Source organism: Gobius niger, assembly GCF_951799975.1.
Source record: "Gobius niger genome assembly, chromosome: 14".
NCBI classification, from domain to species: Eukaryota; Metazoa; Chordata; class Actinopteri; order Gobiiformes; family Gobiidae; genus Gobius; species Gobius niger.
Window position 1 is genome coordinate 3,732,696 of NC_136865.1, and position 24,603 is coordinate 3,757,298.

General features: G+C 45.2%; 1 protein-coding gene across 1 annotated transcript in view; it reads right to left on the reverse strand.

Moving 5' to 3' along the window:
* The window catches only part of kcnh8 (potassium voltage-gated channel, subfamily H (eag-related), member 8), a 165,819-nt gene that overhangs the window by 7,868 nt on the left and 133,348 nt on the right, over window positions 1-24,603 (reverse strand). Inside the window, exons 11-15 of the mRNA XM_079571228.1 lie at window positions 22,955-23,169; window positions 22,218-22,256; window positions 15,980-16,164; window positions 13,292-13,407; window positions 13,037-13,116 (exon numbers count right to left, since the gene is read on the reverse strand). Coding sequence (XP_079427354.1) covers window positions 13,037-13,116; window positions 13,292-13,407; window positions 15,980-16,164; window positions 22,218-22,256; window positions 22,955-23,169 — 635 coding nt within the window. The remainder of the gene's footprint in view (window positions 1-13,036; window positions 13,117-13,291; window positions 13,408-15,979; window positions 16,165-22,217; window positions 22,257-22,954; window positions 23,170-24,603) is intronic.

The window sequence follows — 24,603 nt, forward strand, 5'->3', positions numbered from 1 at the left end:
GATTTATCAATAATTTTCCGATCGTTTTCCACCAGCTTTTGCTCCAATTTTCTGTCATCATTGGTCCAATCAAAGCGAAACACAGATGGGGACAGAGATTAAAGCCCAATCTGTGATGATGAGTTGTGTATTCTCTTTTTTCACCAGTTTTTTTAGCTGCTGCTGCTCAAAGGTATGCACAGCGCGACTCCCCAGTCGTCTCTTCTGTTCACATGGTGTCCCCCGTCCCCTGTTTCAAAGAGCCCGTGGACAGGGCCACGGAGGAACGGAGGAACCCCGCCTACAGGGATTGGACAAGAGGAACTGAAGCTCCAACAAGGACTGGACGTTCTGCGGTCTTGGCCGTCTGCTGAGGGACTCCCATCGGCCCTGGGTCTCTATAGCCTGTCCGTCCATGGGAGTGGATCTCTCCTTCTGTGGTTCTCCCTACGGTTTCTTTTTCTCCCCCTAGGTTTTTGAGTTTTTCCTCGCCGTGCTGGACAGTCTAAGGATGGGGGACGCCCATGCTGCTCGTCGCCACCTGCTGCTGACGTTTAGTAGGACTTTATATTTGCCTGGATTCTTCATTCGCCTGAACTTTACATTGTCCTGCACCAAACATTAAAGCAATGAAACAAAACATGGCAACTCCTGTTGTGATATTGGGCGATACAAAACCATTTGAACGACTCCTGATCAGCTGCAGGAGTCGTTCAAACCGGCCCTGTCCAGATCCTTGTTGAGTCAAAAAGTCAACTTCCCTTTAAATGCTTCTAGTCTGGCTGAGATATCTCCTATTTACTCTCCTCTACGTAGTCGTTGAAATCTGGAGCATATGACGTACGTCCCCATAGCTTTTGTAAAAAAAAGTTGTTATAATATTTTTACTAACTGAGAGTGAGCCCCTGTATGCACCCAAGTAGCTCCTGGAGCAGATGTGAGATCACAAGACATCAATGGGGTGGCAAGACCTTAACTACGGGTGGCAGCTGCCACCCCGTGCCACCCCTCTAGATCCGCCCCTGTTGTGATTCCAGGCAGTGTGGCTAGGCTAGTAGCAGCAAGGCTAGCAACTTATTGCTAGCTTAGCGAACGATTCCCCAAACTTCTCTCGCAGGGACAAGGAAAGAGATAATGTCCTCTACTACTATGTTCGGAGTGATATGAAAGACCTAGCAGAAAATAATGACCGGTAGAACGTTGGAAAATCCCATTCAAGTCAATGGAGCGTTCTACTTGTGAAGAGCCGTATAATAAACTATGATAAAGACAACAACAATTTGACATACAACAGTATGAGTGTATTTACAGATATACAGGTGCACTGAGTGTTAGCAGCAAATTTGAGTGTGGACAAACCACAGAGTGCAATTGAGTGATTCCATTGATGAGTCTGTAACTGCGTTATTGGGTCTTGTTTTTGATCATGAGTCTGGTGGCAGAGGGGAAAAACTATTCAAGTCCGTGTCCAGGGTGAGAAGGGTCAGCTGTGATCCGACCCACTCGCCTCCGGGTCCGGGAGGTGAACAGGTCCTGGAGAGATGGGAGCTCACAGCCAATCACCTTCTCAGCAGCAGCACAATGAGCTGCAGTCGATGCATGTCCAGGTCTGTAGCGCCGGGGAACACCACAAAAACATTCAGACGCACAAAACCCCCACAATGTACAAAGAAAAGAGAAACAAAGACACGACACCTTCGAGTTTTTGGGAGAGTGTGGTACTATAACTATAACTTATCTCTATAAGGTCATTTATAGCTTGTAAACAACAAACATCATTTTCACTGCCCTGTTTTATGTGTGCGAGGTGTCAACAATATCTCGCAAATCTGTCCCGCTGAGTTCCACAGTCCTGTCCCTCAGCGCTCGTCGAATGCGAGCGCTCGAGGCGATGAGCAATTAGCCGCTAACATTTGCATATACACAGAGAGCACGTGCGTCCCGCGAGGAGCAGGCTTTAGCATTTCGTCGGCCGCTTGGGAAGAGCCTCCGTCCCGTGTTTGTCCCATGTCCATCTCGGTGACAAAAATAGCCAGAGGACAGTCCAATCTGACACGCTGTCCTCCCACAAGCCCTCAGCTCAGACGGACGGCCCGGAGTCGCCGCTTGGACTGACTGCCCACACATGACACGAGCAGGAAACCACACAATGTAGAGACGTGATGTCCATGGAAATGTCTCATGCACTGTGTCGGATGTATTTCTGCGTCACTAAGGCCGCTTGATAATAGCGATATCTTACTACTGCGGGACTTTTATCAATGGTTCGGTGGATGGACAGAAGCCCGGAGAGATACGGGGGAGCGTGTTCACAAAGAGCTTTAACAAAACGAATGAGCGGGAGCCAGTGGAAGGAGGAGAGGATTGCATTTTCAAACTTCAAACGGTACAAAACTTAAAGGTTGTTGGATTGAAGCGTCCCAGATGATGCTGATGGAAAACGGTCAAAGCAGGACCACGCTCTGAACAAAGTGTGCAAAATTGTCATGCAGCCATGTTCCCTCACCAAAATGGGAAGGAACAGGCCACAGTTTTTCCATACTGAGTTCTTACCTGGGCTTAGACGAGTTGATGCGTACCTGTCTGGTCTTTGTGCGTACGCTCAGTCACGCACAACGACCAAAGATGTTGTTAGCCTTTGGCCTCTCACAGCATATTCCTATAGCTCCAAACGGGGGTGAAGTTGGAATAACCACGCTCTTCTCGTCTAAGCTCAGGTAAGAACATATCTCAGTATGGAAAAATGGTGGCCTATTCCTTTAAAGGGATATTCAGGATTTTTGACATAGGGCATCATTTCCTAGTTATCCAGAGTGTTGCTAATTTCTGGAGATATTTTTTTTGTAATTCATGCAGTTCTTCTGTTTGAAGTCTTACGTGGCGCTAGGCTAGTGCAAGGCTAGTGCATTTCTATGGTATCAGCTAGCCTGCAATAAAAACAGTCTGACCCGCTCCACAGAGCATCTGAGGCAAATCACTTATAACACCAGACTAACCATGTAAATGTCTGTGTCGATACAGTAATTTTCACCATTTTGCATTTAAAATACCTTATATTTGAGCGGCATCAGCTTCGTGGTTGTATAACCTACGCAGCGGCGGAGTGATCTGCTTGAAAATAATCCCTCAAAAAGCGATCATTCATGTGATGCAGGGTCGTATTAGAAAATTATCCTATCACACAGACATTTATACATTTATACATGCACTGTGGAGCGGGTCAGAAAGTTTTTAATGCAGGCTAGCTGACACCATAGAAATGTGCTAGCCTTGCACTAGCCTAGCGCCACGGAACTCTTCAAATATAAGAACTGCATGAATTACAAAAAAACATATCTCCAGAAATCAGCAACACTCTGGATAACTAGGAAATGAGGCCCTATGTCAAATATCCTGAAATATCCCTTTAATATCTGGTCAGAGGGATGCAGCCCTCATGAAACATCAACATATATTGGGATGGCACCATCACAGAACAATCAAACGTTTTGTTGTCAATAGACAACAGGGATATAAGAAATGAGATGACGAGAAAAAACACAAACTGAAGTGTCCAGAACATTGACTTAATAAAGAGAGATGAGTGGGTCCTGATCAGCCCCGTTCATTATAATGATCCCGAGTGGTCTGTGAAATGAACACAAGTGGGAAGCCCCGCACTCGCCAGGCAGGCTGACAGTGCCTCCACAGTGGCCCTGAAAAGGCTTCTACGTTTTAGTGCTGATGTGCCAAAACCAGCATGGGTAAAAACATGTCACCCAGCCCGGCGTTGTCACATGGGTCATTGCGATTTTTAGAAAAAAATGCAACTCTTTGGAGCCAGGCTTTTAAGCAGTGCTAGGGAAGGTCAAAGTGATTGTTGAAACGCTGTTTACCAAGTGTGTTTTGGAGTCGCCCCTGGCCACCGGGGGTGGTACGACAGCATTGGACACTGCTCTAGGTCGGGAGGGGACCACTCTGACTGCCTCCCACTGCCTTTGGAAGTGTGAGCTCAGACCGGATCACTGCCAGGGACAGCGGTGAGTGCAAAAGTGTGCTGCATGTTCACAGAGAGAGGTGACAGAGACACGTAAACTAGATCCTTCACTGGCTGCTTTCGCCCCGAACTGACCAAACCTACAGCCGAACTACACTCATCCCGCTTTTGTCTCCTGGCACATGACCCATAGTGGTGTGAGTTAAATACTTGTCAAACCTTACTCAGTCCGTGCGCTCTGGAAAAGCCATCACGAATTGCAATGACTTTCTTCAGAATGCACCTTAAGAAACAGGATTTGTCGGGACCCATGGGGATCCCCGGGCGGTCAGGGGAGGAGAGCCCCCCCAGGAGTGGGCAGGTCTCTAGTGAGGGCTACATGATACCAAAATAGAGTGTGTTATACAGTCGATGAGTGAACTGATAAAACATGTGTGTGGCCTTTTCGAGGTCACCAGGGGATAAAAAGGGTTTGGTCTTTGCTAAAAGATGCAGCTAGATTTGACCACAGCATTGACTTGACTACACGCTGCTCTATTCTGACTACAATCGGCCCGGGCAGGTTGTTGATGGGCTCAGGGAAAAGTCAGATCATGCCCCTCCAAACGAACCTCACGGTTTTACATGGGTTTGGCAAATCCTGTTCTAGTCAGAGCAGGCGAGAGATTCAGCTCTGCCCTCGGCTTTGTAGCTGCAGTGATTGTCTCTTCTTACCATGAGGAGATTGCATCATCTAATATTGCCATGACAACGATTTTGTGATATATATCGTGTATCTTTACAGGCAACGGATACAAGAAACAGCTCAACAGCAGAGCGTACAGCACTGTATGAGGTAAAACCCAGAGTGAGTCGGGATGGTTGTCATCAAAAATCCCATCGCTACATCCCTGTGAATGGTTTCTCACTTTGAACTAAAGGAGCAGACATGGCAAGCCAGTATCACCAGGATTTTCCCTCTTTCCCTGCACAAACTATTTCCTTCTCAAGTAAATACAGTGGTTTGTCATGTGGTGTGGTGTGGAGTAGAAAGCACGTGTGAATGATGAATGGCAGTGTAAGGAGCGCTGGCAACGAACCCACGGAGCAGAGAAGAAAAAGAGACTTGGGAACACTGTGGTGAACTGGGACATCATTCCAGCTCCCGTTTTAGAGCAGCCCACATTCGTACCCAACACTGGTGGAGGAGAGCTCATAAATTGTGAGTTCCAATTTTTACACATGGTTTGCGAACGCCTTTCTTGCTCCTCACCTCACCATTTTTGTCTACTACTGCAACCAACTATCCATTACTAAGGTGTTCTCCACAAGGAAAGGTCTGATTTGCCCAATTCAGTACTATATTGATCTTATCTATATATTATTAGTCAAATCTGTCGCAAACACAATATCCATTTCCACTGCGGATGACACTCAGCTCTACCTTTCTACCAAACCATCTTCATCTCTTCCTCTAACCTCCCATACCCCCGTCTACAAGAAATTCAGTCTTTCTTCCTGCGTTCTCAAACTTAACAGTCTCCCTTGATCCTCTGAAACGGTGCAGCGCCTCCTAGGTATGTCCCTGTTTCAGAGCATGGTGTCCTGCACTGGTCAGCTGCACCTTGTCCTTCCTCTTCCTCCTGCAGCTCCCTCCGCTCCACAACAGCCTTTCACCAGCTCCTCTTGTGACGCCTCCACTGTGCTCCAGGTGTGGGGGCTCTCGGTGCCTCTTCAGTGTTTCAGAGGAAGAAATGTGTCTCAAAGAATAAGAATCAAAGACATACAAAAGCATCCAGCAGAACAGAGTGGCGCACAGAAACCATTCAAAGCGCTTCATTACCTGGCTCTCCATTTACAAATCTGACCTCCTCTACATCGCTCCTCCTCCACTCTGAAGCTCTCTGTTCCACCAGCCAAACTCGTCACCACGGGGCACAGAGCATTAAGCCTCCCCAGCTCTGGAACTCTCTCCCTCCTGACCTACGTACTGTACCATGGACCCCCTGCCACTCTTCAAATCCACTCACCTGTTCAGTCCTACGCCACCTAGTCACTTTTCTTAGGTCTGTTGTTCTTGAACAGATCAAATGCTAATTTTAGCTATGCTGCTAGCGCATACATTTCAGGCAAAACCTACACAGGGCTTTGCTAGACCCAATTAGAGCTCTTGTGAATCATGCAGCCTCTCAGTCTGTGCTGCTGATGGAGCTCTTGTATTTCCAATAGCACCTAAATGTACTCTGGTTCCCCCTGGATCTAACCCCTGCCCGACCACATGAGGTCATGGGGGGGTGAAGGTTCAGAGGTCGGAGAGCAGGAGCACACCTGTTTAGGTGAGCATTGCTGAGCATTTGTTGTTCATTAGCTGCAGGGGAATAGGTCATCAACGTCCATGAAAATGTGCCGACACTGCATTGTGCTGTTTATGAAAGAGGAATTGCCTGATTTACACAACGTTCAGCCACCAGATAAGAAACTAACAGGTTGATCAGAGTGAGAAACTTGCTGGGTAGAGACCTTGGACTCCGCGAAACTATACCTGCCCTAAATGAGGACATTGATTTTTGTAACCACTCAGGATTTGGCCTTTGGATTTATGTCGAGCAACGCTCCCCTCGGGGTCTTTCTACTCCAAAGTTAAAAGTTAAAAAGGGCCTTACTACATTTTCTACTCATTACTGCACCTGGAGCACACACAAATATTTTGCAAGACTGATGACACTGTGTCTGAGCGTACCCCTTCATTTATACTCATTCATACCCCATACCTCGAGGATCCTGTCAATGTTTACTAAGGGACCAAGTAAACCCACTAATATTAATGATTATTGCATATGATTAGTAGAGTGATGTGCTGGAAAACAAAGCTTAAATATTCTCAGACTCAAACCTTCGACTGAATCATCAGAAGTCAGTAAGAAACACTGACATAGGATACTTTCTCTGGGTATCTGAAGGTACGAATCTATTCCAAACCAATATTCTGCTCTATTCCCTGAGAATGGATTTAATTCTTTTTAATCATCATGGCTCTGGGCTTGAAGGACTAGTTCATGTGATTCGAAAAGTCAAAATTTGTAAGGCAAAGCTCTCCGTTTACTGGTCGATCTACGTTCCCACCCTCACCTTTCCTCTGCAGGGTGGCTGGGGGCGAGGAGCTCAGTTACCCGGGACTAGCTCGGAGTAGAGTCGCTGCTCGGTCACACCGAGAGGAGCAGCTGAGGTGGCTCGGGCATCTGTTTGGGACGCCTCCCGGTCGCCTCCCTCGGAAAGTGCTCCAGGCATGTCCCATTGGGAGGAGGCATCCGGGGAAGACCCAGGACACGCTGGAGGGACCATGAGCCCAATTGTGTTTCTAAATACAGACTGTAGACTCGACGTTTGTTAACTCTGAGTGGGATAAATAAAGTTTGTCCTGTGAGAGCGGAAGAGGCATGGAGCCCGAACACAGAAGGAAGTGCATGAGGCAAAAGGCAGCGCAATGTTAAGGAGGAAAAGATGATGAGGCTGGAGGGAAAGTAGTCAACTTATTTTTTTTATTTGTATAAGCAACGACCTTTAACACATTGAGTGCCGCGCTGTTTTGGGGATTTAGCTGTAGAGTGCCAACAATCCAGACCAATGTTCATAATATTTGTAGCACCACAGCATATTCTATGTTATAGCTATGGACACATGCTATGGCTCGTTTGAAAGACGAGACTCTAAGCTCTACGTGCCGTGGTTCCTGAGAAATCCTAAGCTAAACAGAGGCTAGTTTTGATCAAAATCACTTTTTTTTTTTTAGAAACGGAGATATCACGTGTTTTATGAAACATGCACCATTTGAGCAAAGCCAAACTGGAGATAATGTGCTGGATTCAGGTGGGGGTTAGTATGAACCAAACAGAAAATTAAATCAGATGCATTTAAATATGCTATAAATATATTAGGAAAGTTACGAATGAGTTTGGACCACAAATAAGATTTGGCTTCCCCTTTCATTGTTTGCAATCAAAAAAATCTGGTATAGGGCCTTTAAGAACCCCTGCTGTGCTTGAGTAAAGGCGCACGTGACCCATGTCCCAAACTTAACAAAGGACTTATACTGTATTTCCTTCTGAACTGTATTGATCTATTCAGAATATCCAAGCAACTCAATGACCAAAACACAACTGACTTCCTATTACATGTTCAAAGAGGAGTGAGTGATTTACCTGAAGACCGTGAAAGGCGCAGTACAAATAACGTTCTAGACAGTTCTACTCACGACCATTTTCCACTCAAAGCATTCTGATATTCCCACTATAGTACATCCTTTTTCTGCAAAGCGCTGTGAATGACTCTGTGTACGGATTGTTCTCAAGTGGCTTTAAGAACAAGCCGATGCTACACCGCTCATAAATCACCGTCCTTATCACTGTGCCGACTCCGTTTTCCTGAAGAATAACTGCTCTGAAATGACTTTCGACTCCGGGTAAACGTGTTTGGCGCGGCGTGCGTCTGAATGGGTTTCCTCTTTCTGCCAGGTCCGCCGCGGCGCTGATAAGGGCTTTATGCAGTGTCGGCAGATTTCCTCACGCACCCGGCCTGGTCGGACCTGCCGTGGGATCATGAAGGTACTGCATTTATTTTGTCACGATTTGGGCCAAGGTAATATTTTCACTGAAGGAAAAAGATATCAAGATTCATACTGAGAATGAATCTACTGCTTTAAGTCGGAATACGGTGAGCGTTTGAATAAAAGAAACACGTAATCCAGATGTGCCTCGGAAACTTAATGTATGTTATGTGGAACTCTAGTGGAGCGATGTTTTGAGGACTATACTCTATTTCTTTTGGTTTTCACTTTTTTAAAGCTGTATTCCTTTTTTTTACAATTGTGGTCAATGTATTTTCTTGACGTCGAGTCGATATCTTTTTGCCAAGTCAGATTTGCACAGCATTTGTGAAGAAAAAGAGATGCTTTTAGAGTAAATGTGGTGCTTAAGTGAAAGTAACTGCATAAATGAGGTCCAGGGCGGTCCACCCAGGTCACTTCTCAACACTGTCTCACTCTGAGCTTCCACTAAAGCGTGCTCATTCCTGTGGCCCAAAAAAATCTAGTCCAACCTGAGCCCGACCTGAGCGCGCCTGGCGTGAATTGTCGGCCCGAGCCCAGACCTCATTTTTCCCCCCACTATCCGCAAAGTAATGGATATGGAAAAGTATGAAAGACAAATGGAGGATGAAAGCACATATGTGATCATAAGGAGAAGAAAAGGCACTCCAGGCTCTTTTACGACCGCTGGCCGAATCAGGGAAAATAACCACATAGGTTTACAACAGTTTCATCCCAACAGCAAATATAACCCCATGTATTTATGGCTCTCCAAAAATCCATGAGAAGGACCCTCTCCGCCCCATAGCGGATAGCACGGGGTCAGCTACTTCTAATTTTTCTGAGGCATTTGTAAAAATCATCAAGCACACCACTGCAAGAACTGGAAAGAATTGATCCAGGAACTTGAGAACAAAACAATAGAAGAAGACGAAATACTTGTCTCACATGATGTGGTGTCATTGTTCACTAAAACATCCGTGGACGTAACGTTATAGAACAGGAGAGACTAAAAAAGGATCAAATATTAAAGAAACGCAGTAATGGAGCTTCAGGGCCAGATCTTGTGACTGGCGCAGTCCGTGCGCAACTTTAAACGCAACGTGGTGCACGGGTGATCGTGCATGTGGCGCAGGTTTTGCGCTCAAGGCTGCACCACTAGGGAGAGGGCGTTGTTTAAGAAAAAGAGGCCGACTGAGGCGAGGTTCATTACAAGCAGCACAATTGAAAACAAAAGCGAAATTGGCTTGAAAAGTCTGTTTGAGCGTCGATTACACACGGGCTTACTTTGATAGATCAACGCGCACCTAACACCAAAACAACAACAGTTTCCATAAATAAACCACACATTCCTCAAGTGCCACAACACCAGGTCCAATCTGCGTTTAAAGGAGACATTTCCATCGTGTGTCAGTCTTTACCTCCTGATGATGCTCCTTGTGTAGCCACAGCTCAGTCCAAAAGAAAGAAGCGCATTTTACAGGGCGCAGAGCAACTTTTTTTTTTTTTTTTTTCCAATTCAGCCGCTCCAAGAATCCTGCAGCTGTAGCGCAAATGTTCCAATACGCTACAGTTTTCTTGCAACTGCTTCATAACTCTGCAACTCCTCCGCAGCCATATGACAGTTTCTGATCAGTTAAATCCTGCACATTTCATAACTTTGCGCATTCGAACGGTGTCCAGCGCGAGGCTGCTGCCTCTCTGTCCCGCCCGCTCATCTTGGATCTGCAGTGAATGGCTGCAGCAGCGGAGGGACAGTTTTATTTCTTTAATCTTTATTAAACATTGCGCGTTGCATCAGCATGTTACGCGTTTACAAGAGAACCCCCCCCTCAACCCCCCTTACAACCCACCGCCTTCCGCAGGTCTGTGGAAAGCATGGGGAGGGGGCGGCACCACAACATTGCAATGCGAGTCTGTCCCCCCTCATGTCTTGCCCACTTTTTGCGCCAGGCATGACACTGAAGATTGCAAGGAGCGCCACCGTCTGCACAGTCGTCTGCTCTACAGCCTGCGCCATGAACCACAAGATCTGGCCCACTGACTTTCAGGACAAAATCGACATATTTTCAGTACAAGGGCATAATACACAGACAGAAGGAGGGCTTCGCCATGGGAGACCCCCTGTCAGCAGCCACGAGCAGCTTGTTCATGGAGGAGCAGAGCAACAGAAACGGCCTCGAAGAATACAAACCTTCTGGAAGCGGTAGATGACATTTTAGACAAAATTAATCAGGGACATACACAGGCGGAATATTTAAACATGATTGATGTGGCAGTGTCAAAACAACTATTTACAGAAAACACACGCACCCATTTACTATGGACATTGGAGCACCCCATTGTGCACAAACTTTGGGTAGTCAGGACTTTATTTGAATAGGTCAACGTCATCATGGATGAAGAGGACAGAATCAGAGAGGAAAGACACGTTACATAGGCACTTAGAGAGTGCCAATATCCACCGTGGGCCAAAACAAACACAAGAAACAGAAAAAGGATAGAAAACAACCCAGAGCAGCAGACGGAAATAATAGAGACATGTTCACAGTCCCGTTTCTGCAAGGAGTCATGGAGCCAATACAAAGAGCTTTCAAAAAGCACAACATCAACACAATAATAAAGCACATACGAAGCTCAGACAGTTAGTGGCACAAGGACAGAATTCAACCCGACTATAAATGCAACGAAACATAAAAGCAGTGTGAAAAAGAGACAGCGGGACGGCTAACCAGATCAATAAAACAGAAGGCCACACAAGAGAACCTCAAATCTGCAATATCAGACCACTGCAAAAGGGAACATCACATAATGGACAAGGAAGGGTCGAGGATCATGGGGACGGAAGAGCACAAGTACAAGCGCTGGATCCAGGAGGCCATAGAGGTCAGAAAGCGAGGAGTCATATCCATCAACAGAGATGAGGCCACATGGGACTCGCTTCTCCAATAACCACCTCTCGGATGGAGGCGTGGCCACACTGGCAGGTTTATTACTCATGTCAGTGTGGCCACGCCGGGGAAGAACAACTGATAAGAGACTCATCACACACGTCTGGAGACGCCTCTGAGGAAGACGGAAGTAAATTCCCAGTCCGTCAAAACACTCAAGGTATTTGTACAAACTTTTTGTTATACCTACTGTCTTTAAAATATAACATGTTAGACAATAAGGAAGTTAAACTATTCCACTGTCACCAAAGCACTAGCAACAAATCAAGAAACAATCTTCATTCACAAGCGACTTATTGCAGCCGTTTCAAGTGACCAAATAGAAGCGGTAACGCAACTCGACCAGTTACGTGTGCACAACTTTATTTCAAGTATACCTGGCTCATTTCTCCAATTTAAAGTAAATTATTTCAAGACAGCCCAAACCTGTTCAAAAACAGCATGAATTTCCTCAATTGCACCACATTTTAAAGCAGTGCTAAGTAACTTGTTTACCTTAATAAATCTGGACTGAAAACCACAATTGCCTCCGGGTTGGAGGCCCCAATACACACTAATGGAATCACGAAGAAGTTAACAGGCTAACGGGCAAAGCTAGCTGTGGGCCACTTAAACAGTATTTACAGCCAAGTTTCAGTAAAAAAAAAAGAAAAGAAAAATCTCCATTGTGTAATTGGATGTACGATATCCCTCTCTCCCTTTGTGTTTTCTGTCAGCGAAGTATTTACTCTCACGGACAATTAATGAGTAAGAAAACACAACATGCTACGACACCTGCAGCAGCGCTTATGGCCTCTAGGGGCATGAGTTACTTTGTTCTGCTTTAAGCCTTTATCTAGGATAAGATGGATTTTTTTTCCTGGTGTAATGACACAAGCAGTTTCTAAAGCTAAATCAGGGCCAACAATCAGACTCGCTATGTAGCTCCTGGCTTGGCAAATCTGTGCCAATAATTACAAGAGCCTACATTCTGATAGCACTAACTATAATACAAACTAATAAATGATCACACTGACAACAAAAACATCCACACACGATACGCCAAACCCACATGGAAACAGCCCAAATAAAGACAGGCTGTAAGGGCCGCGCTCCCAAACCCTGGGACAGCCGTGTGTGGAGCCGCGGATATTGGGGATTAGCAGAGCACAGGTGCATGCTGGGAGAGTTCCTGCTCACCTCTGGGGCCAGCCAAAGGACAGGCTGAGAGAAGTGTCAGAGTGTTAAATAAGATCGGCTTATGACACAGACATACAGAGGTACCATAGCTGTGGAGGGACACGGCGGGTCGTCACGGGGACACGCTCCTGAACACACTTTCTGGAGCTGTCGGATTATCCTTAGATACATCGACACGTCGATTCACACGGGACTAGAATCACCTGAGGACCTCGGAGTTTGCAGAATAACCCTAAAGGTGATTTGAGCAGGATTTTCATCACGCCAGTATCTATTCCAAACCACTTATATTGTGTGTTGTTCGAGCTCATCTCCTCCCCCATCCCCCCTAACCCCCCCCCCCGCCTGGGCGGCCCGACCATAAGGCTAGAGTAAATGAGTCGGCCCCACCTGCTGTCCCAGGGTCCGGAGCTGTCCTCGCGTCTCCTCCGCCCGGGCCGCCAGCTCCGCCGTGCTCACCTGCAGATGGGCTGGAAACACAGGCGCGCTACAGTCTTTATTCATTCTTATTTGTCATGGACTTTACATTTAGCATCTTTGGTCATCTTTTGGCACAAAGACCAGACAGGTAGGCACCAACTCGTCTAAGCTCTGGTAAGAACATAACTTCTATCGCCCAAAGACAGTTCCGCTTTGCTCGTATACCTGTGTTGGCTGTGGAGGCGCTGATGATGGGTCTGCTCCCGGGACCGTCCCGAGTGGAGGAGGGGGAGAAGGAGAAGGCTTCGGTCCTGTCGCTGTCCTCGGTCCCGCACACTACCCTGGAGGACACAAGACGGAGACATCACATCGGGGTGATCTCTCTGTTCCCTGACTGTAAATACGTTCAACTGTATTCAATTTTGTTTTCCAGCTTGGGGAAAATGCACGCAGGCTCTTCTTTGGATCCATTAGGGACAGATGAGATACGGCCGTCTGTGGGTGAGTGCGATATCCCGGAACAGATTGGAAGATTTCAATTTATTCAACAATCGTCTGAATTGAGCCGCAGTCGTGTGACGGTCTCAGCCACTTCAACTCAAGGGAAGGACAAAAAGTGGCCTTGGAATAAATGTACTGATCCTTCTTTGTGATTATTAGAGGCCCTTGATAACTCGGATGTATCAATATAGAATGCTTCACTTAAGGAATTTTGAACAACCCTCAACTCCCTTTCCATATACAGACCCTTTCCAAAAAGCTACAATATCATGGAAAAGTTTATTTATTTCCATAATTCCATTCAAAACGTTAAACTTCCATAGATTATAGATTCAGGGCCCACAACTTAAACCAGTTCAAGTATTTATTTCTTCTTTGTTTTGGGGTCTGGATATTACCCCATAGATTCTCAATGAGGTTTAGGTCCGGCGAGTTGGCTGGCCAGTCAAGCACTGTGATGGGCATCAAACCAGGTTTTGGTGCTTCTGGCGGTTTGGGCAGGGTCTGCTGGAAGATGAAATCTGCATCTCCATACAGATCCTCAGCAGAAGGAATCATGAAGTCATCTGAAACATTCTGGTAGACTGATGCGATGACCTTGGATTTAAGAAAGCAGAGTTTACCAACACCTGCACTGGACATCGCCCCAAATCATGACTGACTGTGGACCTCAAGCAGCTTGGGTTCTGTTCCTCACCCGTCTTCCTCCAAACCCTTGGACCTTGATTCCTGAATGAAAGGCACGCTTTACTTTCACCTTGGACCACTGGTCAACAGTCCAGTCCTTCCTCTCCCTGGCCCAGTTGAGACACTTCCTACGTTGGCTCAGGCTCAGAAGAACCCGACAGTTGTCCCCCAGATGAGCCTGAATGTGGTGGTTTTTGAAGCTGTGACTCCCGCCTCATTCCACTCTTTCTGGATCTCTGCCAGATTCATGAATCTCTACCGTTTTTTAATCCGTTGAAGCCCACGGTCAGCTCTTCTGCTGGTGCATCTTCTCCTGACACATTTGGCCCTTCCACTAGACTGTCCATTGATCTGCTTGGACACAGCACTCTGCGAACAGCCAGCCTCCTCAGCTATGAACTTTTGTGGTTACCCATCCCATGGAGGGTTTCAATGATGGTCTTCAGTCTGCAGTCTTCCTCATATTGATCCTAACTGAGACAATTGAACCAAAGTGAAGCACTTTAATGACACCTGGGCAAACCTGTGCAGGTTCTTTGAGCTCAGTAGATGAGTCGTATGTGACACTCAGTTTAAAACATTCATGCCTGTAAAGTTTGGGCTGATTTCTTCACAGTATTCTCATTTTTGGAAATCCTGTTTTCGTGGGTTTTGTGAGCTGGAAGCCCAAATTATGTATAAAAAAAAAACCAACTAAATACTTGTGTGGGACCTGAATCTATAATCTATGGAAGTTTAACGTTTTGAACGGAATTATGGAAATAAATAAACGTTTCCACAATATTCTAATTTTTTGGAAAGGGTCTGTATATACATATTTTTCTCAGCATTTTCACACTGCATTAAGTAGCGATATCAGAAGCACCATTCTATGCCAGAGGGGCTCAAAAGCTCAAATGGGTTTATATCTTTCATCTTCATTTGATTTACATCATTCAAAAGTGACAACACTGCTAAATCAATGCAGTTTGAATGAAAAGGAGCAGAGAGAAGAGCACTCTTATGATACCGGCCCCTTTGTTCACTTTGCAATCACAGCGAGTTCCAGATATAGTTTGGTGAATTTTGCAATGGGAGAAAGTTGAGCAGAATTAAGTTAAAGTTATTGCATGCGGCCCTCATGTGGCCCCTTGTAAAGATTCATTTCCAGCCCTGATCTAAAGCCTGCGTTTAGAAACACATGGTCGGGCCCTAGATGTTTTAAACAACAGCCTTTGCAGGTTTGTACTGAGTTTTCCCCCAGGAACACGGCCCTGTCACATGTATAATACATTCAAGTGGACTTCACTTACTGTTAGCAGACACAAGAACTGGCTCCAGTTTCTATTTAACTGCCACTGTTTTAATTACCCAAAAGATGTCAATTTGTTTCCAAACCATAATCCCAGACATACTGAACATCTGTTTTTTAATGTTCACAAAATGTAAAAAGAAATTGGCCGAAGAACATTCAAATTGCAATTGCTCCTCCTGATATTTTGACGGTTAATAACAATTTATCGCAATATGATAGAAAAAAAGAGAGCGAGGTCTACTTCAAGTCAAGGGTTCAAGCTTTCATTTAATGCAGGTCTGACTCTTGTGGGATTTTCTGTTGATATGAATAAAAAAGTGTGACAAATAGCCCCGGTCTCCCCTACTGACGCCTGCTTGGCTGAGATTGGAGAAGGCACATCATCACAACGTGAGGAATCGGCTACGACATGATCATGATCTGTGTTTGACCTGGGGCTGAGGTTGGCGGGGTCCAGCGTGCTCAGGGACATGTTCCGTGGCCTCCCGTGGTGGCTTTTCCTCTCTACTCCGTCCTCCTCCTCCTCGTCCTCCTCCTCCTGGTGCACCCGCTCCACCTGGGCCTCCACGACGGGCGGGTGTCCCTGCACCAGCCGCCCGTTCCTCTTCTCCCCATACTGGAGGGCACACAACAGCGTCAGTGAACGTGTGAGACATGGTGCTTTGTGACATGATCTTCTAAAAATAACACTGCGCAAATGGACTGAGAAGCAGCTTTGCCCAATGTGCCTCATGGTTATACAGCGTTTACTTGTGTATAACCAGTTTCCCCCACCAGGGACACGGGGACCCCTTGGGTGTACTTGGAATGACCTTAGATTAAAAAAAAAATCATCAATACATTCATATAAAAGTTGAATGTATTGACTTCACCAGTGTTTCCCAACCAGGGGTACGAGAACTTTGCAGGAGGCACTTGGATTATTTCAAATAAAAAATGAAGGAAAACTTTGTACAATTGTAATATTACTTTCAAAGGACAGTTAATTTTAATGATACTTTTCAGTAAGACTTTGAATTGAATAATAATAATGCATTGGTTTTATATAACGCTTTTCTGGACACTCAAAGACGCTTTACATTGCATTATTCATTCACTCCATACTTGGTGGTGGTAAGCCACTATTGTAGCCACAGCTGCCCTGGGGTAGACTGACGGAAGTGAGGCAACTAGTCTGCGACATTGGCCCTTCTGACCACTCACCCACTACATTCACCCAGGCTTCCTGGTGTTCCCAAACTGTCTCCCAGCCAAGTATTGACCAGGTTCTTCCTGCTTAGATTCCAAGGACTTAGTTTAGTTTAGTTTAGTTTAGTTTAGTTTAGTTTAGTTTAGTTTAGTTTAGTTTAGTTTAGTTTAGTTTAGTTTAGTTTAGTTTAGTTTAGTTTAGTTTAGTTTATTGGTCACTTGGTCGGGACAGTGCATGTTAATGAACTTACATGAGTCTCATGCATGTAAACAAGTCACACCAGGTTTGTAGCCTTGGGCTAATTTCCATCCGTCGTCCCCCATGTGCACTCTCAAACACACTCACATACATCCTGACCTATTGTACATGTTTTTAGTGGTAGGAGAAACCGGAGTACCCAGAGGAAAACCTACACAGACACGGGGAGAACATGCAAACCCGGGACCTTCTAGCTGTGAAGCACGAGCACTAACCGCTGTACTGAACCATGTTAGTTTAGTTGGTCACTGTGTAGTATTATTGGCCCGATCCTCCAGGTAAGGGGTACTAATAGTATAAAAGAGCGATTCAATGTATATTCAAGAATACAAAAAAGGCTGGGAGCCCCTGGACTGCACCACTGCCCTAAACCTAACCCTCCTGATCGGGGGGCCAGTAAGTAACAGGTTAAACTTCTGGAGGCAGTACAGCTCCATTTAGGAGCTCGTGCTGTAGAATTGGCTCTTTGAATCCCAGAGGCTGCAGACCACTGGGGCATGAGCATGTCCATACAGCGTTTCTCACAGTCCGGATCCCACAGTGGGCTCGGGGTGAACCGAAAATAGCATATTGGATTGGATCGTAGTAGATCTTTCCCCCCCTCAGCAGCTATGTAGCTCGTCAGGTGTAAAATCGAGTGTGAAATGAACGATGGAGAACAGAGCAGGGTTGATAGATTTCACAAGGAGAACAAGGCCAGTGCAAACGAAGCCCAGCACCCAGCCGTCCGACAGTAAACACAGTGCTACTTACGGGAGAAAACATGCTGAGAGTGTTCTCTTTGTGTGGGGTGGATCATACCTGACCCCGGCCCCTGACTGACCGCCTTGACTCCGACTGACCCACAGACTAATGAGGTTACGAGAGGCCATTAGCTGCTCATAATGGACTCCCGAGCAAAGAGTGCCCGGTCGCAGTGTATTCTGACACGGTTAGTATTAGTCGTGACGCCGTAGCTGAGGTAGGTGCGATTTCAGCGGAGACCACATGGAGATTTGAAAAAGTCTCCATGCGGGCTCGGTATGGTCTCTACATGGTCTCCAAGAGGTCTCTGAGAGGTCTACGCGATTTCAAGCAGTTGTGTCACGAATACTATTGGTTGCCTTGACAGGTCTCGGAGAAACGTCTCACAGGCTGAAGACAACCAATAATTAGTGTTCGCATCGGAGACCGTGCGAAGACTCCGCTGAAATTAAACCTGTTCGTTTTCACCAAGACTATCTGGAGACTCGCCTTGTCTCCAGGGCATTTATCGGAGACATCTTTGTGAGTAGCAGCAACTCGAGTCTCAAACTAGTCTCCAGGCCGGTGAGATAGGCTGTGCGAAATCAGTCCAGGTCGCAACATCAACCGTTTTATGCTAACCTTCTATCACACCCAGGCACATTTTTGTGTTGAAGGGCCAACAAAGCAACTTTTTTAAAGGGGTGATTGAGAGTTCATGCATATTTGACCTTTCAGTGACCCAGCGGCTGTACGGGTGGTTAGCATGGCCTTTGCTTTCCATCACGTTTGTAGGGTTTTTCTACTCGGCAATTGATCTTGCAGCATTGGAGCACCTTCATGTAAAAGGTCAAATACACATGAATATCTTTTAGCATGTCCAACTGTTTAGTGAACGTCTAGGTGTTTATACGCGCTGTTCGAGAGGAGAGTCGGAAGGAACAAACTTGTATCCATAGTAAAACCACACGCTGGGCTCATTTGGTATGTACAAAACCGTCCCAAAATGTGTATAGGAATCTTAAGATGCGTCAGGTCTAACAGAAGAAGACTATTCAGCTTTGTTTCAACTTCCTGAAAACATTTGAACGTTGTGGTTTGCTTATCCAATTCTGGTGAATCCTACGCTAAAAGTCATTGCAAATTATTTACAGACCGTTTTTTGACTGGATATAATTGTGAGAATCCTGGAAACCTCATATTTGATTGTGCGAATCCTGCTAATCCTGTCATAATAATCCAGTTCTAAAGCCATATTAAACCAGGACTAATCCAGTTCTAAAGCCATATTAAACCAGGACTAATCCAGTTCTAAAGCCATATTAAATCAGGACTAATCCAGTTCTAAAGCCTTTTTAAACCAGGACTAATCCAGTTCCAAAGCCATATTAAACCAGGACTAATCCAGTTCTAAAGCCATATTAAATCAGGACTAATCCAGTTCTAAAGCCTTTTTAAACCAGGACTAATCCAGTTCCAAAGCCATATTAAACCAGGACTAATCCAGTTCTAAAGCCATATTAAATCAGGACTAATCCAGTTCCAAAGCCATATTAAACCAGGACTAATCCAGTTCCAAAGCCATATTAAACCAGGACTAATCCAGTTCTAAAGCCATATTAAACCAGGACTAATCCAGTTCTAAAGCCATATTAAACCAGGACTAATCCAGTTCTAAAGCCATATTAAACCAGGACTAATCCAGTTCTAAAGCCTTTTTAAACCAGGACTAATCCAGTTCTAAAGCTATATTAAACCAGGACTAATCCAGTTCTAAAGCCTTTTTAAACCAGGACTAATCCAGTTCTAAAGCTATATTAAACCAGGACTAATCCAGTTCCAAAGCTATATTAAACCAGGACTAATCCAGTTCCAAAGCCATATTAAACCAGGACTAATCCAGTTCTAAAGCTATATTAAACCAGGACTAATCCAGTTCCAAAGCCATATTAAACCAGGACTAATCCAGTTCTAAAGCCATATTAAATCAGGACTAATCCAGTTCCAAAGCCATATTAAACCAGGACTAATCCAGTTCCAAAGCCATATTAAACCAGGACTAATCCAGTTCCAAAGCCATATTAAACCAGGACTAATCCAGTTCCAAAGCCATATTAAACCAGGACTAATCCAGTTCTAAAGCTATATTAAACCAGGACTAATCCAGTTCTAAAGCTATATTAAACCAGGACTAATCCAGTTCCAAAGCTATATTAAACCAGGACTAATCCAGTTCTAAAGCCATATTAAACCAGGACTAATCCAGTTCCAAAGCCATATTAAACCAGGACTAATCCAGTTCTAAAGCCTTTTTAAACCAGGACTAATCCAGTTCTAAAGCTATATTAAACCAGGACTAATCCAGTTCCAAAGCTATATTAAACCAGGACTAATCCAGTTCTAAAGCCATATTAAACCAGGACTAATCCAGTTCCAAAGCCCTTTTAAACCAGGACTAATCCAGTTCTAAAGCCATATTAAACCAGGACTAATCCAGTTCCAAAGCCCTTTTAAACCAGGACTAATCCAGTTCTAAAGCCTTTTTAAACCAGGACTAATCCAGTTCCAAAGCCATATTAAACCAGGACTAATCCAGTTCCAAAGCCATATTAAACCAGGACTAATCCAGTTCTAAAGCTATATTAAACCAGGACTAATCCAGTTCTAAAGCCTTTTTAAACCAGGACTAATCCAGTTCTAAAGCTATATTAAACCAGGACTAATCCAGTTCCAAAGCCATATTAAACCAGGACTAATCCAGTTCTAAAGCCATATTAAACCAGGACTAATCCAGTTCTAAAGCCATATTAAACCAGGACTAATCCAGTTCTAAAGCCTTTTTAAACCAGGACTAATCCAGTTCTAAAGCTATATTAAACCAGGACTAATCCAGTTCTAAAGCCTTTTTAAACCAGGACTAATCCAGTTCTAAAGCTATATTAAACCAGGACTAATCCAGTTCCAAAGCTATATTAAACCAGGACTAATCCAGTTCCAAAGCCATATTAAACCAGGACTAATCCAGTTCTAAAGCTATATTAAACCAGGACTAATCCAGTTCCAAAGCCATATTAAACCAGGACTAATCCAGTTCTAAAGCCATATTAAATCAGGACTAATCCAGTTCCAAAGCCATATTAAACCAGGACTAATCCAGTTCCAAAGCCATATTAAACCAGGACTAATCCAGTTCCAAAGCCATATTAAACCAGGACTAATCCAGTTCCAAAGCCATATTAAACCAGGACTAATCCAGTTCTAAAGCTATATTAAACCAGGACTAATCCAGTTCTAAAGCTATATTAAACCAGGACTAATCCAGTTCCAAAGCTATATTAAACCAGGACTAATCCAGTTCTAAAGCCATATTAAACCAGGACTAATCCAGTTCCAAAGCCATATTAAACCAGGACTAATCCAGTTCTAAAGCCTTTTTAAACCAGGACTAATCCAGTTCTAAAGCTATATTAAACCAGGACTAATCCAGTTCCAAAGCTATATTAAACCAGGACTAATCCAGTTCTAAAGCCTTTTTAAACCAGGACTAATCCAGTTCTAAAGCTATATTAAACCAGGACTAATCCAGTTCCAAAGCCATATTAAACCAGGACTAATTCAGTTATAAAGCCATATTAAACCAGCACTAATCCGGTTTAAAAATCAGATTAAACCAGGACTAACCCAGAACGAAACTAGAACTCGACTGCCAACACTGTAGACCTGAGTATAAAAAACCCTGTGTCTGGCTGTGCTCATAATGAGGTCCAGACTCACCCAGCGCTCAGGGGCCTTCCTCACCTATTGATCGGTGGGGAAGGGAACCTAATGACCCTGTTGCATTGATTTGCCTGAGAATACCTGAATACACTAGGTTGTATCTGCACGTGAAGGTCCAGGCCACATGTGGGGATGCCTGCGCAGTTTTGATGGGATTGGACTTAATGACTATAAGGACAGGAAGCAGCATTTCCTGTTGACCTTAGTAGGAATATAACTACGTCAGAGTTATGACAGTGAAGTGGGTGGTGTTTGGGGGTCAAAGGCAAAGGTCCTGCAATAGTGACATAACCACAGTGGACACAAAAACCAATAGGTGTCATTGTGTGATGGCTTGTTCTAGTCTTCCACACACTCAGCCAAGATGATTCCTATTGCTACATGCTGCTGGTGCCGCCAGATCTCAGAAGCTGGCCTGGGTCGGGCCTGGTTAGTGCTTGGATGCGTGTCTAAAGGTTTTTTTTTTTTTAAGCCTAAATAAAGTTTGTTGAAAATAGTGTTTTCCGTGACATACATTGGGCATAACATGATGGGATTAACATCTACGTCACTGAGAAGGTTACCAGCTCTTGTCCGTTGAAATGAATGGGCAAAGATTGTCTGTAACATCTAATTTCATATAATTCTCATATATTTTGCCATACAAAATAAAATGTCTCTGAATCGTAAGCTCCAAGAATATTGAAGGATAACTTTTGTAACTCGTTTTGGAAAGTCCATACCTGAGTGTCCAGAGCAGTGGTGGACAGCCGGGCTTTGACCTGGAGGAGAAAACAGGCATTACACCACAGTGAGAGGGGCGAACCTTGCCAGGATATCCAGACTCACAGCTGTACCAGCAATTGAGTCTGGTGACCTTGGCATCAACTGTGAAGTGGAGGAAACGCAAGCAAACAGAGCAGAGTAAACCCGTCGAGGAAAGGTGGACGTGTGTCATTGTTACGATGTTGTTAGCGGTTCCGAACTAGTAATCATCAGTGATTGAACCTTCAGCCCCGCCCTCTCTCTCACCTGAGCCTACAGCCCCTCCCCCTCTCACCTGAGCCTCCAGCCCTTCCCCTCTCACCTGTGCCTATAGCCCCTCCCCTTCTCACTTGAGCCTCTAACCCCTCCCCTTCCAATAATACCTTTAATTTGTAAAGCACTTTACATGGAATCTCAAAGTGCTACAGCCCTTCCCCCCTCACCTGAGCCTCCAGCCCCTCCCCCTCTCACCTGAGCCTCCAGTCCCTCCCCCCCTCTCACCTGAGCCTCCAGCCCCTCCCCCTCTCACCTGAGCCTCCAGCCCCTCCCCCTCTCACCTGAGCCTCCAGCCCCTCCCCCCTCACCTGAGCCACCAGCCCTGCCACTCTCACCTGAGCCTCCAGCCCTGCCACTCTCACCTGAGCCTCCAGCCCTGCCACTCTCACCTGAGCCTCCAGCCCCTCCCCCTCTCACCTGAGCCTCCAGCCCCTCTCACCTGAGCCTCCAGCCCCTCCCGCAGGTTGTAGGTCAGGTCCTGCTGGATGTCCTGGACAAAGTGTTGGGAATATTCGGGGTACAGGTCCAGGACTTCGTAGAGGCCCTTCAGGTTGATGCACTGCAGGTCGCAGTAGGTCAGCGCCTTCACGTCGGCGTTGGTTTTGATCACGCGGTCATCCAAGGAGAGGTTTGCGCCGATCAGGTCTCCCTTACCTACACACACACACACACATATACACATAGAACTCCATTAATAATTCAACTTTAATTGCAAATTTAATGGTACAAACTTCCCATGCTCTAATGCAGTGCTTCTCAAAGTGGGGTCCGCAAGATGATTTTGAGACAATATTAACACATTGCTGACACTGAATTTGGTGTATTTTTTTAAATTGAAAACAGCATATTTTGGTGAAATTGAGCCATTAATCAAAATACAGCATCCAAACTAACATCACTAAACAATATTTTAAATGTTTCGCATCTCCACTCATTACAAATGCTCATTACAGGCCTGAAAGGTTTGGGATCCCCGCTCCATTATTTGGTTTTAGCGGTCTTTAGCTTTGATTCCAGCACATTCTCTGTGGCGTTGTTTCAGTAAGCTTCTACAATGTCCAAACATCCAGTGTCGCATACATTTTCCACCAAGATCTTGTATTGATGATGGGAGAGCGTGACCCTTCTCCAGCACGCCCCGAAGACTCTCAGTGGGGTTAAGATCTGGACTCGGATGGCCAGTCTGTCTCATGCTCCCTGAACCCCTCTTTCACAAAGTAAGCTCAGTTGAATCCTGGCATCTCCATCTTGGAATATGCCCGTGCCATCAGTGAAGAAGAAACCCATGGATGGAATAACCTGGTCATTCAGGATGGTCAAGTGGTCAGCTGAACCTCATTCTTTGGGCACATAGTGTTTCGGAACCTGGACTTGACCACTCAGAACAATTAGTTACATCCAGGTAAGGGACACTTTTGTTTGGTCAGGCGGTGCACCATTCTGAATCTCAGTAATCAGTATTACCACGGACGAAAACTGGGATTCTTCCCTCGAGGTCATCTGCAACTACAGATTATATTAATCTAAAATAGAGGTATTTTAAACCCTGGTGCATTTAAGATAGGTGTTTTTTTCATGGTTTAGACGAGGAAAGACGTAATTTAGATCCGTTTAGTCTTGATCTGATCTTGACCCAGGCCTACACTGTCATTTATGAGGTGGTATTGAGTGTCAATAGTTTGAGAACCACACCCATCCATGATCCAATTGAAACCATGAAAGCAAATAAAGCGGTATTATAAATGTTTAGGGTATTGTGCACACACGGCCTGGTTTCCCTTCAGTCTCATTCATTATAACAAAGGGCAGCAATGAAAACCAAACCAAAAAAGATCGAAAAAAACATTAGGACCAATGTTCCTTCTGCCACCGGCCTTTACAAGAGGCAGTAAACAGTACCGGTGTCATTTGCACAGATCCTGCCCTTTTACCTTGAAGCCCGGCACCTGTTTCCCGGTTCTACGTATGAGGAATATGTGAAGCATTTGGAGCTATGTTTCTACTCCCCCTCATCATTATCAGATGGCCTTCCTGACCCGGACACAGTGCTGCCCCTGACTTTTGGAGGAGACGTGTTTCTGTTTACAT